Here is a 19,224-nt window from a genome sequence, read left to right on the forward strand (position 1 = left end):
CTGTATCCTGGGCTTGTGTGAGGTTTATTAGACATCCCCGTCTTCTTGGGCCGCTGAAAGAAAGGAGAATGAGGGCAGCTATTGTAAAACCTTGCATAAATCCAAAAGCCAGAGGCGGTATTGAAGGGAAAACAGTACGGACAATGATGTAGAAATATTTTTTTGCTGCTGTGAGGCTGAGATCCACTTGTACGAATCAACACTAAGCCACAAATAAATGCTTTTCTGGCACAGCTGCGTGATTTGTGTAGTTTCCATACGTGACCATTGCTGATCAGTACGTTCTAACCGAATAGAGCAGTGCAGGGGTGTCCCAAGTGAAAAATGAAAGGGTGCATTCTAAGCAGTTACACAGGACATATCTGAAGACAAAAATTGCATCTCAGCTTTGCGATACAGGTGAAAAAGCATATTAACTTCATATGAAATTAGTATGAACTTTGGTCTTTGCTCTTTTTTCCCCCTTTTTGCTGCTTTGTGTTTTATTAATTTTCCAAATATTTCAACTTTTTTGCTAAATAATCTTCCTAAATTTCCCTCTCATAATGTTATGACTTTATTCACATAATATTAGAACTTTTCCCCCCAACATAATTGACATTTTTTTTGTTTGTTCCTCATTATATTATGACTTCAAAATAGCTTTTTTTCTTTATTTGTTGACGGCCTTTTTCTTATGACGGCAGGTTTTAAATAGCCCGACAGAGCGCGCAAAGACCCGCAACCCGGGTTCAGAATCCAGTTTGACGAGCAAACATTTTTAGGGCTTTTTATTTCTGCCACAAATAGCTTGAGCCCAGATCACAAACGGACGTACGATTTTTTGGCTGTGTGATTTTTGGCGTTCCCCAAATTGCTGTTTTTGTTTTTTTTGTCCGTGGAGAATGTAGTTGTGGTGACCATGAGGGAGTGAGATCTCGACACGCATGGAGGATGTACGAAATATCTGAACGTGCGTTGGCCGCGCTAATTACGTACGTGGTGTGCACGTGTTGCGCACCACACACACAGGAGTCCGCAAGTGTGACGTCCAAGAAAAAATGGACATTTTGCCCAAACCTGACACCAGCAAAACGTACGACACACACGTTGGCCGTACGGACGACGCACGAAGATGTACAAAGTGCGCACGTTTATCTTGCAACCTGAAAAAAACGTAAGCACCCTTAGAGTTTGTTTGACAGGACAAAGAAGCTCTGCGGCCGGTATGCGTTTTTTTCGGCTTTTTTGCACGTGGACCGGCCGTAGGAGCTGGCACGACCGGTTGTGACCTAGGTTTGAGATGACTGGACAGCCTGTTTGTGTGGGTGCAGAAAAAATCACATTTTTTTTTGTTGCTAAGCTATTTGTGAAGTCTAATGATACCACGTACCGGGAAAATGATTTGGCCATGGTGAAAGCAACAACGCATGGCTAGGGGTTGTGATAACGCCAATTAGGTTATTAGTTTCAGGTGTTTCCCTGCACAAAATGCCAGGTATTTATCGCGTTAAGGTCATTAAAGCTGCCATACAAAGCGCTGTCAAAATAATCATGGTCAGGTTTGACAGGCACATAAGTATTAATTCAGCAGCATCTTTATTATTGTGTTCATGGCAGTATAATATTAGAAGCACCTCTCAGTATGATGTAGTTCTACACCAGTGCACCCTACAACTCGGCAGCCACGGTCAAGCGGTTGAGGGTCAAACATCAGATGAATATAGGCTGGCGAGGTGAATATATTTACCGATGAGGTGCCCTTAAATCAAGGGTGCTTGGTATTCTTCACTAGGCTGAAGTCAGCTGCAATGTAGTATAACTCGTTTTATTTTGTCCAATATGTTGAGGGCCAATAAAAAACAAGCTGCGGGTCGAACGTCAGCCCCGAGCCGCACTTTGGACACCAATGCCTTAAACCAAGCACTGGAATCAGTTCCTAATGTTGTGTGGATGCTGTGTACACTGACAAATATGTGTGCAGTGCAGTGCAGTATCTTCATAAAGGCTGGCCTTTCATGCATCTTTTAGATTGTGCAGGTATATCGATTGTTGTGTCCAAAAGTGGACATTTCTGTGTTGACTGCAAGCCGGATATGTTTTATGTTTTTTGAAAGCCCACTCAAAAAGCCCACAGAGGGACATACACTTTGATGTTGACCTCTTTCAGGAGGGCAGAATCAGCGCATTGCCCACCCTGTAGCCGTTAAGACAAGTAGCGATACGGTAGCATTGTTGTTTATGCCTTCAGATCATGCTGTTTCCTGGTTGAATACCACCCATTGTTAGTCAAAAATATGCATATTGAAGCAAATGTTATGTTCCCTGCCTAAATGAAACATAGAAATGGCGAAATCAGGGGTGTCCAAACTTTTTCCAGCAAGGGCAACGCGGTGAAAAATGAAAGGACTTTGATATTTTGTAAAGCAGCTGGTATGTTAGATATGCTAAGAAGTTTTATACATGTATTTTTTTTTTTTTAAACCTGCATATTATTAGTATGAACCTTTGCCTCGTGAAGGTAAGCGGCATAGAAGATGGATGGATGGAACTTTTTTACTATTTTTTTCATTTTCCAAATAGTTGAACTTTCTTCTTAAAAAATCTTTGTAAATTTGGTTCTAATAATATGCAAAATTACAGCTTTATTTTGTTCTGTTTGTTTTTTCCTAACATTATGACTTTTAGAAAGTAACATACTGTATTTTTTCTTTAATATTTCAACTCCATGCTACTAAAATGACATTATTTTTCCTCATAATTTTACAAGTTTATCCTCATAAAATTCTCGTTAAAATATGACTTTTCACTGTTTATATTTTGCTTTATTTTTGTAAAATTGCAGCTGTTCTTTTTTAATATTTAAACTTTCTTCTTGTAACTTTTCTTCTCGTAATTATGACTTTCCATCCTTTTTCAATGGCGCTTTTCCTCGCGGGGAGCCTACTTTTAAGCGTGAGGCGGGGTGCACGCTGGACTGGTCGCCAGCCAATCGCAGACAAACAACTTTTCACACTCATATTCATACAGTGCCTATGGACCTATACCTACGCGTCTTTTAGGAATGTGGGAGGTGTAACCGGAGAAAGCCCACGCACACACGCAGAGATTTGAACCCAGATCTCCTGACTGTGTGGCCAACATGCTAACCACTCGGCCACCGTGTGGCCTAACCATGACTTTATTTCGATAATGTTGTTACTTTATTCTCGTAACACTCTCGTAACTTTTTCCGCAACCTAATTTTCCAGAAATTACAACTTTCTTCTTTGTTTTATTTGTTTCTTATAATATAAATGACGTTATATTGCCTCATAATATTACAACATTATTCTCGTAAAATTACGACTTTTTCTCATTAGATTACAACTTTTTTTCTCTTTATAGTTTGACTTCTTCTTGTAAAATTATTGCTGATTTTCCCATTTACGCTGCTGTTGTTTTTTTTAGTTCTCTTGTTAAATTATATTTTTAGAATGTGCCACGGGCCAATAAAAAAATATAACGGAAATGGCCCCCCGGGCCGCGCTTTGGACACCCCTGGGCTAAATGAACTAAGATACAAATATAAGTCATTCAAAAGACTCAGTCAAAGACGTTGCTTAAATGTAGTATTCTACACTGGTCACTAGGTGTCAGTAATGTTACTCTAATGTTGGGTGAGACACACAAGCACCAGACTTGATTGCTGGAGCAACAGGCTTTTATTGCAGGTTTGAATGATCTCACAACAGGCACAATAATCCCTAATAAAAATTGTGTTGGAAGGAAGGGAGAGGCAAGTCTCAATAATGAGACTACAGATCCTTTCACATGTTCAAGGATACCATCTTTATCCTGGATGATGCTCACAGTATTTGACCGCGCGTGCAGACAATTTTGATGGGCGTTTCTCCACTTTTTGACCATACTATGATCCCTAATTTCACCTCACGTTTCGCTTTCACTTTCCTTTCCTTTGGCACACTGAAGCCTCACGCTTGGGAGACACAACGAAGGGAACAAAGTTCATTAAAAAGAACAAAAGTGACGTTGTCCTTCCTCAGCGTAGCGATGCACGACTACACAGTCCTCCGCCTACGGGTTCATCTTTTTGTACAGTATTCATCCTTAAAAAAACGTCGCTGCACGAAGATCGCCTGTACAAAACATCTATTCGTAAGTTGATGACACTTTGCAAACTAGTAGTGTTTGCAGGAAAAAAATAAATAAATAAAATTGATGATACCCGTTGAATATGTGGCAGCTCCTTGGGGAGACATAACGACTGCTGCTGCGCTATGTTTCTGTTGGAATTTTGACCTTGCGCAACTGCTGTGTAGGCTTTTGAGGTATTTACTAAGGTTGGTTTAGGGTTTCTCATTGAGTACCGTGTACTGCAAGCGCTGTATTGTCAATAGAAATTGTGTAAAATGACATATTTTCAGCTGAACACCGCTTATGAATAAAGAGTAAAATGCTGCACGCTTCTCAGTTCAAGGTTTCTAGGTGCAGATGTTCCAGTTCCAGGTTTTGTGGTTGCTGAGCAACATCTGTCATGGCAGTCTGTGTTGACCTTCAAGTGTTTCACACCGCGGCGCCTCCAAGGTAATTCAGTGCGTGACAAGCATGAAAGCCACTGCCTGTTACTTTGGCAACATAACCATGAAATTTAAGCCAAACTACTTTGATTATTAAATCCAAAGAGTCTATCTCAGGCCCTGTCGACACGGGAACATTCTTGGGATTTTTTTTTTCGGCGCGTTGAAAAAAGGTCGCATCCACACTGTGGCGGATTAGTAAACAGTTGCATCTAAACGGGAACGGATAACAGAGTGAAAACGATGTGATACACAAGGAACACCCACGTGTGGCGCTGTGAACACACCAAACCGTAGAAGCAGAAAGAACGCATGCGCATATGTCCGTCGTCTTCCGCTTTCCAAGGCTCGTGTAGACTTACGACAAAGTGGAATTACATGTGCGTCATTTTGGGGGTATAAAACAACAAAATACCAGGAGAATGTCGACTGCGGTGAGTCATGACACTCGAAGTATTCAGATATTATGTTGGCTTAAACTGAAACGTACAAAAACTGAAACAATTCCCCATAGGAAACATGATAAACCCAATGAGATTTGCTGATTTGTTGACAAATATGACCATGACTCAGCGGCGAGGGTCGGCCAAGGGGAGGAGAGAGCCACACGGACGACACCTTTGTGTTTTGCCATGGATTATTTCTTAAATTCAGTAGTGTTTCTCACCTCCTTCATCAAAATTCTGGGACTTGAAACTTTCCTTGACTTCATCGTGAGCCTCGGTTAGCGTGTGGGTGTGTTAACATAAAAAATTTACGCCGCAGTTTTGCCTTGGTTTGCATTTATTGGTATATAAACTTGGTTTATATTATACAGTATACTGTATATAACACATACATATATACAGTATATGTATATATATATATATTTTTTTTTATTACTATATCTATCAGAAAACATCCTTCCGTGTTAGCATCCTATTAGCTAGCAAACAAAATGGCAACCGGACATTACGTCAGCCGTCTATGATGTCATCAGCGGGTGACTCTCAAAAATGTTAACATAAAACACGTTTTTATAGTTTTATAATTATATTTTTACATGCATAAAACAATTATAAATGCATATAAATGACAAATGAAAGGGCTAAATCAGGGGTGTCCAAGCTCTGTGATATGGGTGAAAAAGTGTACTTTTAGTATCTTCGCTTCCGGGTTACGCATCTTGCGGATCGTGGTGTTTTTTTTTTTTATATAAAATGGTGCTGCTTTTGTCGGGATGTTGAGAGAATGACGAAGACTGCTCGATCAACAATCACTTTTTGGAAACGAGCAACCATGCCAAAACAACCACAGTCGTTTAGCAGCACCTGCCTCCCCCTCCTTCTTCCAGGTCGGCCTTGTTCTACAGTATTTTAAATGATTTTATTTCTTTGGTATTTGTTTGCATAAGGTGTACATCCGTTTTCCTTTCTTAACTGATATCAACGAGACGCACCGTAGCTTTTTTTCTTCCAATACTGCCCTGATATATTGCATCATTTTTCTATTGGGATACTATAGTTGTCGTTTGCATAATAATGTGCTAATACGCTATTGTGAGTTGCTGTTTAAAAAGTGTGTCAAGCGCGTACACTTTGTGCTACACAAGTGCAATTAGAGCTTAGTTTCATTTTGCCACCGTGACAGCGGCTGCCACCCGTGCTCACTCACACAACAGAAGAACAGTTTTGTGCGGCTTTGATTTAATGACAGTGAGAGCAGCCAAAAGAGTCGACGCCCGGAGACAAAGACAAAGAGAAACTACACATGGCGAGAGAACACAAATGCTTTGACTTGAATCACACTGCTCATTAATAGAGTTGAAGTGATTCACTTGATACCAATACTTTTCCTAGTAATACAGTACTGCATTTGTATTATATTATATACTGTACATACAGTATAAATATACACTCCTCATCAAAATCCTAAGACCAGTTGAAAAATTGCTAGAATTTGCATTTTGCACATTTGGATCTTAATGAGGTTTTAAGTAGAAGTACAATATGCAAAAACAAAAAGGGGGAGTGAGACAAAAAGCACTTTGAAAAAGTAATTTATTGAAAACAACAATTAAACTGAAATAGGCTGTTTATCAGCGGATCACAAGTTGAAGACCACAGGCTATAAAAGCCAAAATCTGCTCAAAATGTTCATTTTCCGTCAGGCATTCACACTGTCATGCCCTCCTGATGGCTAAAGCTAAGAAGATTTCTCTTTTTGAACGTGGTCGGATTGTGGCGCTGCATAAGCAAGGCCTCTCGCAGCGTGCCATTTCTGCTGAGGTTGGGCGCAGTAAGACAGTCATTCTACATTTTTTTTGAAAGATCCTGAGCATTATGGAACAAAAAAGTCAAGTGGTAGACCCCCAAAAAAAATCACACCTGCCCTGAGCCGGAGGATCCGATTGGCCCTTACTGGTGCCGACTGCAGTGCAATAACCATCAGACGGCATCTGCGGGAAAAGCGTTTAAAAAAACTGAAAAGCAATTCAAAGACCTCGTCTCCTTCAACGCCACAAAACTGCCCGTTTAGACTTTGCCAGGGAGCATCAAACATGGGACATTGAAAGGTGGAAAAAAGTTTTATTCTCTGAAGAGAAAAAATGTAACCTTGACGGTCCAGATGGCTTCCAACGTTACTGGCATGACAAGGAGATCCCACCTGAGATGTTTTCTACCCGCCACAGTGGAGGGGGGCCCATCATGGTCTGGGGTGCTTTTTCATTCAGTGGAACACTGGAGCTTCAGGTGGTGCAGGGTCGTCAAAGGGCGGATGCTTACGTGCAGATGTTGCAGCGGGCATCCCTCATGACTGCGGGCCCTCGTCTGTGTGGTAACAGCTGGGTTTTTCAACAGGACAACGCTGCAGTTCACAATGCTCACTTGCCCAAGGACTTCTTTAGGGAGAATAACATCACTCTTTTGGACCATCCTGCATGTTCCCCTCATTTAAATCCCATAGAGAACATTTGGGGATGGATGGCAAGGGAAGTTTATAAAAATGGCCATCATTTCCAGACAGTTGATGCCCTTGGTGAAGCCATCTTCACCACTTGGAGCAATGTTCCCACTAGCCTCCTGGAAACACTCGCATCAAGCATGCCCAAAGCAATTATTGAAGTGATTAACAAGAACGGTGGAGCTACTCATTACTGAGTCCTACTGAGAACATTTTTTGTTCTGGTTTGGAGAGTTTTTTGTTATTTTTTGAGCGATGGTCTTCAACTTGTGATCCGCTGATAAACAGCCTATTTCAGTTTAATTGTTGTTTTCAATAAATTACTTTTTCAAAATGCTTTTTGTCTCACTCCCCCTTCTTGTTTTTGCATATTGTAGCTCTACTTAAAACCTCATTAAGATCCAAATGTGCAAAATGCAAATTATAGCAATTTTTCAACTGGTCTTAAGATTTTGATCAGGAGTGTGTGTATATATATATACACTGTATGTATGTACAGTATGTGTGCATGTATGTATGTATACTAAGTCACCAACTTACGAACATCCGACTAGCGAACATTCGGAGATACGAACGCAAGCTAAGCTAATAACATTTATCATTACGTATTATTGTCATTTTTATTATTATTGTTTTTTTTCCATTAATTATTCTTGTTTAATATTACTACTACATCCAAACTCATATTTACATACATACGCGTATATGTATATGTGTATACACGTACATGTAGTACCTATATCATTGGTAAATTACCTGTTGTTGGACTTACGAACAAATCGACTTGCGAACGGTCGTCTGGAACCAATTGTGTTCGTTGGTTGGGGACTTAGTGTATATACATTTGCAAACGCAAACCAAGGCAAAATCTTAGCGTAAATTTTTTATGTTAACCGAAAAGGGTGCCAACCGTGGTGGACGTTAACCGAAGTACCACTGTACTTGTTTACAGTCCATCCTGCTTCGGTTTGGAATTCTCTGCTTTAAATTGTAATTTTGGTATTTCTTTAATGGTAATGTTAATAAAAACTGGTTTGGTGGCACTATCGACGGGGGGTGGGCGGTGGGGCTGGGGGGGTGGAAGAGTGCTGCAGCTATGAATCCAGCAGATGCCGCTGTATCACAAGTCAATTTGACAAGACGTGATGCTTTGTAACTGCAGGGTTTTTTTCATACAATACTGTATACTGTTTGCTTGTTATGCCTAAAACTGAATTTAAAAAGTGTTTAACTATGAGAGGCATGATATTATTAGTATTAGTATTAGTTTGTTAATATAAAAAATGTCAATTTTTAGGGCTTTTTTATGAGTTAGGTGCAGTTTTTCACCACGGTGGTGCAGTCGTACCACAGTGCTTTTTTACTACTTATTTACAGCGGTCACGCTGACGTCTTTTCCATTGTGTCTGTGTTTGCACATATATGAGATTTGTATAGACAGCAATTTCATACTTTTATTGTAAGCTTCATCCTTCCACTATTCATCATGCCTCCCGTCCCCCCCCCCCGTCATCCCTGCCTCAACCAAGCTATTGATCTGTCTCCAGAGCTCTATTTTTAGACACGCGACACATCTCAGGGAGCTACAAACTGAGAGATGGAGCACAGATGCCACCGATACCTTGAGGTGGAGTTTTATTTGATAGTTATGATGCTCTCTTCACTTGAGACACACGGCAAATAAATGCACACTGGCACTGCTATCACAGTGCTGCGGTTGTTTTTCCACTTCTTACTGTGCTCGTGTGGGGCAGCCATAACAGACTTACAAGACACTTTCCAAATTCCATTGAGTGATATCGATGTTGCCCACACATACGGTCCGAACGGTTCAATATTCCACGGTGTACCCCGCCTCTCACGCAGTCAGCTAGTATAGGCTCCAGCTCACCCGTGACCCTGAACAATAATAGTGGTTCAGTTTGAACACATTGAGTGAAAGCACTGAATGGCAAAGCATTCCGACAGTGACGTTATTAGCGGTGTTACACAACGCAGCAAAACTCTGACACTGTGCCACGTGGAGAGAATGTGCATGGGAAAAAAACAAAATCTGACAAAAATGTCCTCTTGTGCAATGCAGGTGGAAAATACCAATTAAGTAAATGTTACCCCCAGACCAGGGGTTTTCAAAGTCTAACATCGTGGGCCCACCTCCGAGGAGACACGCAGGTTCCACATGCATTTAATTACTATTCATCATTCTTATGCACAGTTGGGAGTAGAATGTTCACTTTAAGCACATTTTCAGCCTGATTTTAAGTCCTCGCATCTCGTTTCACTTGTGGCTATTTTGTGCTGCGTTTCCCACCAATTATTGCGCCTATAGGCACATATTTTACATTAGAACAAACTCACAGCACGCCACCAAACAAAGATGGCAACAGGTGCATACACAAGCTAATTACGGCATGCACCTTCTGCCATCTAGTGGAAGGGTAACTGTTCTGCCCGTCACTGTGTCACGGGCATACGTAGATTAAGAAATATACATTATTTTTAGTAATGAAATAAACATTTTCTGACCAGTTCAGTGCCACGGCACAGTGGTTGGAGTTTCATTTAAAAACTGCATTTTGTGTTTAATTGTGTTGTCACTGACTAACATTTACATTTGTTTGATGATCTGAAACATTTAAGTGTGACAAACATGCAAAAAAAAATAAGAAATCAGGAAGGGCAAACACTTTTTCACACCACTGTGTGTAACACAAAGCATAACATACAGTATATAGCACAACACAACGCTTGACATATATAACAACACAAACATAACACAACGTATAACATAATCTACAGTGTAACATAATAATAATAATAATAATAATAATAATAACTACAACATTTTTCATGGACATTTTGAATGGGCTTGCCTGTTGCCTACCTGTGGCCCAACGTTACGTCTGTGCAGGTTGCTAGCAGGTTATGACCTGAAGGGTAGCTTCCTAAAGTGGCCATTTTCAGCTTTGATCGTCAATTATGTTGCCATAGTTACACAAAAAATGACCAAATATAAATAGGGCCATTCCCCCTCCATTGAAACCCATCCAGTGGTGCACTTTGCTTGCAGGCCCGTAATAACGCATTTATTTGCAATCCACTGTATGTTTCAAAGAAATATGAAAGTGCTAGCTGCCAGACACATGAATTTCCCCTGTTGCGGATTAATAAAGTATCTATCCAGCTATAAAAATTCAAATACAGCGTAATATAATGTACAGTATGTGAAAAAACAAAAAGTTTCATATCCAATAAAAAGAGGACCTGGCCAGAACAACATTTGAAGAATGCATACACGCAACAGGACTGTCAACAAGACTATTTTAATTACTCTTGTCACATACTGTACATGTAAAACACACACAAAGCACACAATGGGGTTGCAGCGCGTAAGAGTATTTGTTACGTAACTGAATGCTGATTTGACGACGTGGGAAGAGAGCAAAAGCGGTCATTAACTTGTCTGAGACAACAAGCAGGGTACATTTGTCAGACCGTACTCTCCACCACTGTTCTCTAAACACCTCATTGAGGAGAATGCTGTTTCTTTGAGATACTTACAATGACAGTGACTTGGAGTGGAGGCTCTTAAAGGGTCCCTGACATGATGTAGCGACTTTGCTTACATACAGTATGTTACATATTGTTTGTAATTATGTTCTACATTGTTCAGTTTTTGAAAGCGAAAGGTCAATTTTCCAAAACTACATTTATGGTTCGTGGCGTCGGCCATGACAAGCTAGCAGTTCAGTGTCATTTCCGGGAAGTGGCTACAGCAGAGTAAACAAACGCTTCTCCAGGTCGATCGTCGACTTGGCTCAGTATATTTTTAATCAAAATAGTAGTCATGCCAAAATGTTATAATGCTGCTGGATGTTTACGGTATTCGAGTGATACTTTCTTTTCCATCAGAGGAAGGTTTAATACAAAAACGGACGAAGCAAGTGCAGAGAACGAGAGACAGTGGGACGCTACCCCAAGTTCTGTCCGTTGCAGTGATCATGCTATGAAGGAACACCTTTACAAGAAACATTTTAAACGTATTTTGAAAAAGGATGCCATTCCGCTGGTAGACAGGAAAAAAAAAATACAAGAACAACGTCAAAGTTGCCATAGAACAGAGTAAGTCATGTCTTGTTTACATAAAACACTATTCGATGATCACATGATAGCGACAAGGCTGTAAAGCATTATACACGTCATATAAACATCTTTTGACAGATGTATGTTTACTGTGGGAGGTGGGGGCGGCGGCGACAAAATATAAAATAAATCAGGCTATAAAGACCCCCTTCACACTCATTCATAAGCCGACTTCAAACAATGACTGAAGGTTAAGCAACTCCAGAGTAATTTACACTTACCATTCTGTTTTGAAGGCAACCAATCTTCATCTCCATGTCTTAAGGCTTGAGTCCATGTTCTGCAAGTTCTCTATTTCACCTCCAAATGTTTCTCCCTCCTTGTCTCCGCGAAAACTATTGACACATCGTGCAACTCTTGGCTATAATCACTGTAAACATCCTCTGTCCTGTACACCGCTATGTTTGTGTAGCTAAGTACTCCGATGGCGTCACTTCCAGAAATGAGACCAAACAGCAAGAGCTATGAAATATAAATGTATTTTTTGTGAATTTACCATTCGCTTTCAAAAATGACTAACAATACATAACATATTTAAGCAAAGTTGATGAACCTTGTCAGGGACCCTTTAAGTCAAATGTGGCATAAAATTCTAATTCTTTGGCTTCCACCAAGGCTGCCCTCTGCGATTCTGTCAAAAATAGAGCTCTGGAGACTTCTGCCAAGGCGTCAAAGAGGTCCAGTTTGGGGGCCTTAGGATCTTGTCTCTGCTACAGTATCTGCAGATGATGTTGTCCTGATGGCCACATCAGGCTGTGACCTTCAGCACCTCCAAATCCGAGGCCATGCTTCTCAGTTGGAAAAAAAAGTCGTACCGAGCTGAGCCGGAAGGCAAAGCTCTCAATTTATCGGTCGATCTATGTTCCCACCCGCACCTACGGTCATGAGCAATAGGTCGTGACCGAAAGAACAAGATCGCGGATCCCGAAATGAGTTTCCTTCGTAGGGTGGCTGGAACCACCCTAAGAGATGGGGTGAGGAGCTCAATCATCCATGAGGAGCTCAGAGTAGAGCCGCTGCTCCTTCACATCGAGAGGAGCCAGTTGAGGTGGCTCGGCATCTAGTCCAGATGCCTCCCGGACACCTCCTTGGTGAGGAGGCCCGGGGGCAGACCTAGGACAAGCTGGAGGGATTATGTCTCACAGCTGGCCTGGGAACGCCGTGGTGGCCTCAAGGTGGGACTGGAAGAGGTGGATGGAGACCGGGAAGTCTGCACTTCCTTACTGAGACTGATTCCCCCGCGACCCGGGCCCGGATAAGCGTAAGAAAATGGATGAATGGATGGATAAAATTGACTCACCTGTAGCTGCCTTGAGCCTCGGAGGTTCCTAAGTGGTTCCTGAACATCTTAAACAATTTCCTTTCTGCGTTTGACAGGATGGGTCTTCTTCCAGATGGCACATCCACGTAACTTGCATTGATATTCTTGGAATCTGCACTTGTTGAGAATGGAACTCGTAAATTCACCTTCCCAGATTTTCAGGGTTCCTTGAACCTCCCTTTGTTCTGAGTATTAGAACAATTAAAATAGCAGGAGAATACCTATGAGTGCTTTTGTTTTGTTGTGAAAGACTACCAGCTGCAGTCAAACATCATCACTAAACCCTTAATAGGACTTGACCTTGTTAAATTATAAGACATTCAAGAACCTTCGGTGGCACATATGAAATGATTTCAGTCATTCTATGGATATACTTGCGCTGTTGTATCATTTTGATGCTCTGTGGTATAACTGGCTGTTACTGTGGGGATTATTGTATACAAAATCCAAAAATCAAGTCAAACCTGTCCACCAAATTCTTGTTCATAAAAATAATTGTACATTGTATTATCATGTTGTATTATCACCAAATAACAGATTAAAAGACCAAAATGAATACGACATTCATGCCCAGCATGACCGTGACTGAATATCTTTCCGATATTAAACTTCCCCTCTAGTAGCACATCTAAAGGAAAATAGCAGAATGTGCACTTTTAACTGAATTTTAACAAGGCAACGGAACAAGAAAGTCACTAATGAGCCTGACTTTAAAAATGCATATTCCCTATATTAAATATATTAATATTCTACCTCCCGTCATTGCACCCACGGCTGCTCATTACGGGAAAAGCTTTGTTTGATCTATTCTTTCATTGGTGTTTGAACTTGAAGTATGACTCACTCTGAGGAGTACTTTCTGTCAACATGACTCGTTCAAACTTGTCATTACAAAGACAAACACCAAGCAATTGTGCAGTTGTGTTGTATCCCTCGTTGCAATTTCTTTCTTATGCGGATTGGGTAACAATCAGGTTTCCACTGTAATTACAGTAGGCACAGTACTTTTTGCTTCCTGTGTCACTTCCCACCACCTCTCAGGCCACTCTTGTCCATTGTCAGTGTTAGTGTCTGTCTTTGGGTCAAAAACGCTGGTTTCACAGGATTTGTGGGTTGGTATGAAGGCTTTAAATAAGTTCTATCCATCCATTTTCTGTAGCTGAAATGCTGTGGTTTGCATTATAACTGTTAGCATGTTAACACCTAGCATGATAGCGCTAAGTGTCAATGTCAAGTACGTGCTTATATTAGCATACTAGCAATGCTAAGATGCAAACTGTTAGCATGCTAAAACGCTAGATGTTAGTATGCTAACACCTGGCATAATAGCACTTACTCTTTACGTTATGTTTATAGATCTGAAAATGGCTTAAATGCTAAAATTCTAACATTAGCATTCTAGCAATGCTCACAAGCTATCTGTCAGCATCACTGAACTCTATACTACTGGAAGGGGCGTCACGGCTGGCCGCATGTAGCCATTGGTCGGCCATCTTGCTTTATCCAAAAAAGCACACACGCATACACATACATGTATCTTCATTCACTACATTTATTATGGTTTGGTATAAAAATTAACACGAATTAACAAAAATTCCATTGAAACAGAGTAAATTTACTACACCCAAATCTCAAAATTTCCTTCCAGTTTAAGGTTTTGCCTACCTCTATGGCGTGAAATTACAATGCATAACGACTCAATTTCAGTGTTCACAAGGTATTTGTTATGATAAGGATCTACGTAGTATCAAAGTTAAATGCGACGCATACCTTTAGATGATCAGGACAGTCAAATATTGTTGGAACTGCATTTTGTCGCAATCTAACAGTCTGGCCGGTCCTGTCGAAGTTCTCCTTGGTAAAATGACTTGAACAGAGTTGCGATCTGGCTGCAGGAATCCACCTGTCTCTCCGCATATTTACTACCCATTGCTTTAGAAGTTGAGCATTGCAGTGCGGACATCTAAAGGAGAATAAGGGTTCATTTACAACTACTTAGATGAAAAGATGCTTACAGATTTAAAGTATCTATTTTTTTTTACTATTTTTATTATTTAGAAGCATTTACCTACCTGTGAAATGTAAGTCCCTTCTCGCGATTTTCACGAGTATCACGATTTGTGCAATTAATAGCAGGACAAGACGGCATCTCGAACTCCTCTTATTTGTTAGGCTTTCTTGTTTTGGGTGAAACAACATGGCGACTTCTATACTTCCGGTGGCTTCAGGCCTCCAATGCGCAGCAAGCGATCAGGGCCATTCCAGTAGTAGAGTTCAGTGGTCAGCATGCATGAAAACACTGTTTATGTCAGGTAATACCATTGAAAATAGTAAAAATGCTAACATGCTAATAGTTAGCATGCTAACACCTAACATGAAAAGACTGTATGTAAGTTTATATGTTTAAACAAAATAAGCTAACAGCTAACACCTAGCATGCAAGTGCTTAGTCTTTATGTAAATGTCTACCGACATTTAGGTAGTACGTCTTTCCCAAATGAGCTGGACATTTTAATGTATCAATGGTCAAAATCCGTGAGACGAGTTAGTGGACAATAAAATGGTGGAATAAAAAAATGGTCGTGCAGAATATTACTGTCCAGCCGTCACAAAAGTACGTCCAATTTGATATAAATGCATATCAATTGTGGAAATATGGACCATTATTTTATTTTGAAAATAATATATAGCTAGAAATCCCACAGTTTTTGCATGTTTTTGTTGTTTGTTGTGAGCGGCGACCTGTCCCACTTTGTTCGACGGTACTTAAATGCACCACGGTCATGTAGTGTTAGTCATGTGCGATATCACTGTTTTCGTTTCCAATCCGATACGGAGTAAAACTCAGGCTAGTTTCGATGCTACCAATCTAATACAGATACTTTTCTGCAAATTCACCAATCAATTTTAGAGCATAAAACACTGGTATCGGAAGTATAGCTATTTCAGTGTCGGTCCGCACTTCACTAGTGCGTGTGCTTCCTCCCACGCTGCACACTTAGACTATTATGCTGTGTTGTCTCCATTTTTCTTTCACCTCATATTCGGTCACAAATGCCGATACTATACGGGAATGAATAAGGGTAAGGTTTGATGACGTTATTGAGTGCTAATGTGCATTTCTGTTTTTTTGGACAACCTCAAGTTAATTCATGCCAACACACTGCCTGTTACCACACACATCAAACAGTGATGTTATAATCTCTCTCTAAAAAATTAAAGCTCATACAGGTGGATGGTTAGTGGGTCTGTATTGATTTTGTGCTTTTAATTTTATGTTGTTCCAGTCTTAGTTGGAGACCACTCAGCTTAGTGGCAGCAGAGTGAGTGCTCCTCTCCTTAGTAGACAATCTTTGACGTTTTTCTCTCGGTGAAGCGCAAGCTAGCAAGGGCAGAAACGAGGTCTGAGAAAGCTCATAAACAGGCTGCACTTGCTCTAAAACGTTTGAGCCTTGGGAAACTTTAGTCTTTTTTACTGCAAGCACACGTGAATGTCAAAGAAAGCTTCCCCAAAGCAAGAAAAGTAAGCCTTGTGTACATAATTTTCTTTACTGGTTTGCTGGCTGTCTAGCTAGCAGCACAGTCACGTGTTGTGAGGACAGCACAAGTAGTATCACCAATGGTTGTCCCACCAGTCGCTAGATGACGTCACCCAACTCATTTGCATAACATGCATGGAGCGCACATATATTTTAATTAATGCCGTGGGAGACACACTAAAAGAGCAAAAACATTTTTATATTTGCAAATGAACAAAAGCAATAATGAGGCAATATCAGTGAAGTATAATGACATAAACGTAAAAATGATGAGCTTTCTAACAGTGGGACATGTACAGTATGCTATTATTTATGACTTATGGGGAATAAGATGTGTTTTCTGTTGAAAAAAACGGCCTCTTTTTGGAGGAAAAGAACACGTTTTTTGACTGCTGTATGTTACATGCTTTGTTGCCAGATGTCTTGACTTGAATAAGGTCGCTAGATTTGTCGCCAGTTGCTTCTGATTTTACTTCTTTCTTTTTTCTTCATGGTCACTACCCTAGAAAGTTATACTTTCACTGAAACTGGAAAAAAAAATTCAATGTCAGCTTTGCATATGATTTGATATCATGTACTTTATTACTGATAAACTCAAAGTACCAAGCAGGTGCATTTACTGTAGGGAAGGGGTGTCCAAAGTGCAGCCCGGGGGCCCATTACGTTTTTTATATTGGCCCTCAGCACATTCTAAAAAATATAATTTAACAAGAAAACTAAAAAACAAACAACGGCAGACTAAAATGGAAAAATCAGCAGTAATTTTACAAGAATGAACTGAAAATATTACGAGAAAATGTTGGACTCTAACGAGAAAAAGTCGTAATTTTAAGAGGATAACGTAATATTATAAGGAAAAATAACATCGCTTTAGTAGCATAACGTTGAAATATTAAAGAAAAAAGACATTATTTTTTAAAGTAGTAATGTAACGAGAAGCAAACAAAACAACGAATAAACTTGTCATTTACTCTAGAAGAAAGAAAAGTTTAAATAGTTGGGAAAAAAAAACAGTAGTCATAAAAGAAAAAACAGGTGTAATTTTACAAAAATGAAGCAAAATGTTAACAGAAAAGAGTCGTCTTCGAACGACATAAAAGTTTCAACCTATCAGAAACAAACAAAACAAACTAAAGTTGTAACATTGAATGGATATTATAGGAATAAAGTCATAATATTATAGGAATAACGTTATAATATTATGGGAATAAAGTCATAACATGAGAAGAAAATGTACAAAGATTACTTATACTGCGTGTGTGTTTTGTAAAAAAGTGAAACGGCTCAGCATTGGTCCAGACCAACCGTATTAATATGAATGGGTTGCTTGAATCGATGCCTTCAGATTTTTTAAGCAGATTTTTTAGTTGCCAGGCAACAGATATATTGCAGATAGTTCTCAGTTTTCACGACTTGTCCTTTGAAGGCAGCAGCACTCAGGACACTTTACAGCCAAACTAGTCTGTAGAGAAATGGCATAGCAGTAGAAGTACCACTGGTTGTATGTGTTTTAACCCTGGTTGCTGAAATAAAAATGTTTCTATTTCCAGATATAAGATGCTGCTCCCAGCGAGCATGCTGATTGGCCTACTGTGCCTGAGCCATGCGGGCGTTGCGATGGGTTTCGCTCGTCTGTTGGACAACGCCGAATTACGCTCGGCTTTCTCGGTGGCACGAACCAACAGTATGGAAGGTGGACCCAAGATGACCGTCACCTTTGACGCGGTCTATGTCAACATCGGTGGTGACTTTGACCCAAAGACCGGCTTGTTTCGCTGCCGAATCCCGGGGGCCTACTATTTCTCCTTCACGGTGGGAAAGTTCCCCCATAAAGACTTGTCCGTGATGCTGATGAAGAACAGGAATGAGGTGCAAGCTATTGTGTATGAGGAGAATGCCGGAGAGGAGAAGAAGGTAGGTCAGCCCTCTGTTACTGCAGCATTCCTGTGTCGTGTATAAAGCTCACTGCAGCATTCAACAACAATGACAACTCCTGCATAGTTAGAACACAGGCGAGAGGAATATGTACACACACACACACACACACACACACACACACACACAGATAAGCACAGACAATACACAACTGAATCAGAAATCATCACTGTCAGGGTAGCTACTCAAGAAAAAAACGAATCCATTTCACATTACTACCATATTTTCCCAACTATGAGTCACTCCAGTGTGTACTAGCATACCAAACAGCCGTATTTTAACACCAAAACTTCATTTTTTATTCACAAATGAATTCACATAGACTGAAAACCATACGTGTGTATTTCGTTAGTCAGTGACTGACACAGCAGCTACAATCTCCAAGCTAGACACATTTCTCAGTCCACACAGGTATCATATCATTGCAGTTGCACATTACTTACAGACACAGAGTCACCAAGGCAGAAGTGTATTAGAAAGTACAGTCATCCCTTGCCACGTTTTGCGGTTTTACGCTATCACGGGGCAGACTCTGGAAAGCATGCACGAATCGCTTTCTATCAACATGAGTATGAAGTGGAGCGGCAATCTCCTCCCTCACCCCTTGCAGAAAAACATGACCGCAGAACAGCTTGTTTATAGTTCTAAACATGTTTGCTTTGATTTTTCATGGTGATAATGACTTTTTGCAAATGTTTCATGGCCATCATGGTCCCCCACGGGAACCCACCACAGTCGCAAAGTCTGGTTTAAACGATTACCACCTACAATATGAAAATTGTCC

General features: G+C 40.4%; 1 protein-coding gene across 1 annotated transcript in view; it reads left to right on the top strand.

The window, feature by feature from the left end:
- Window positions 1–19,224, top strand: part of c1qtnf4 (C1q and TNF related 4) — a 36,452-nt gene that overhangs the window by 10,105 nt on the left and 7,123 nt on the right. The window contains exon 2 of the mRNA XM_054771504.1: window positions 18,056–18,419. Coding sequence (XP_054627479.1) covers window positions 18,056–18,419 — 364 coding nt within the window. The remainder of the gene's footprint in view (window positions 1–18,055; window positions 18,420–19,224) is intronic.

The sequence above is a fragment of the Dunckerocampus dactyliophorus genome, chromosome 3 (assembly GCF_027744805.1).
Source record: "Dunckerocampus dactyliophorus isolate RoL2022-P2 chromosome 3, RoL_Ddac_1.1, whole genome shotgun sequence".
Classification (NCBI taxonomy): domain Eukaryota; kingdom Metazoa; phylum Chordata; class Actinopteri; order Syngnathiformes; family Syngnathidae; genus Dunckerocampus; species Dunckerocampus dactyliophorus.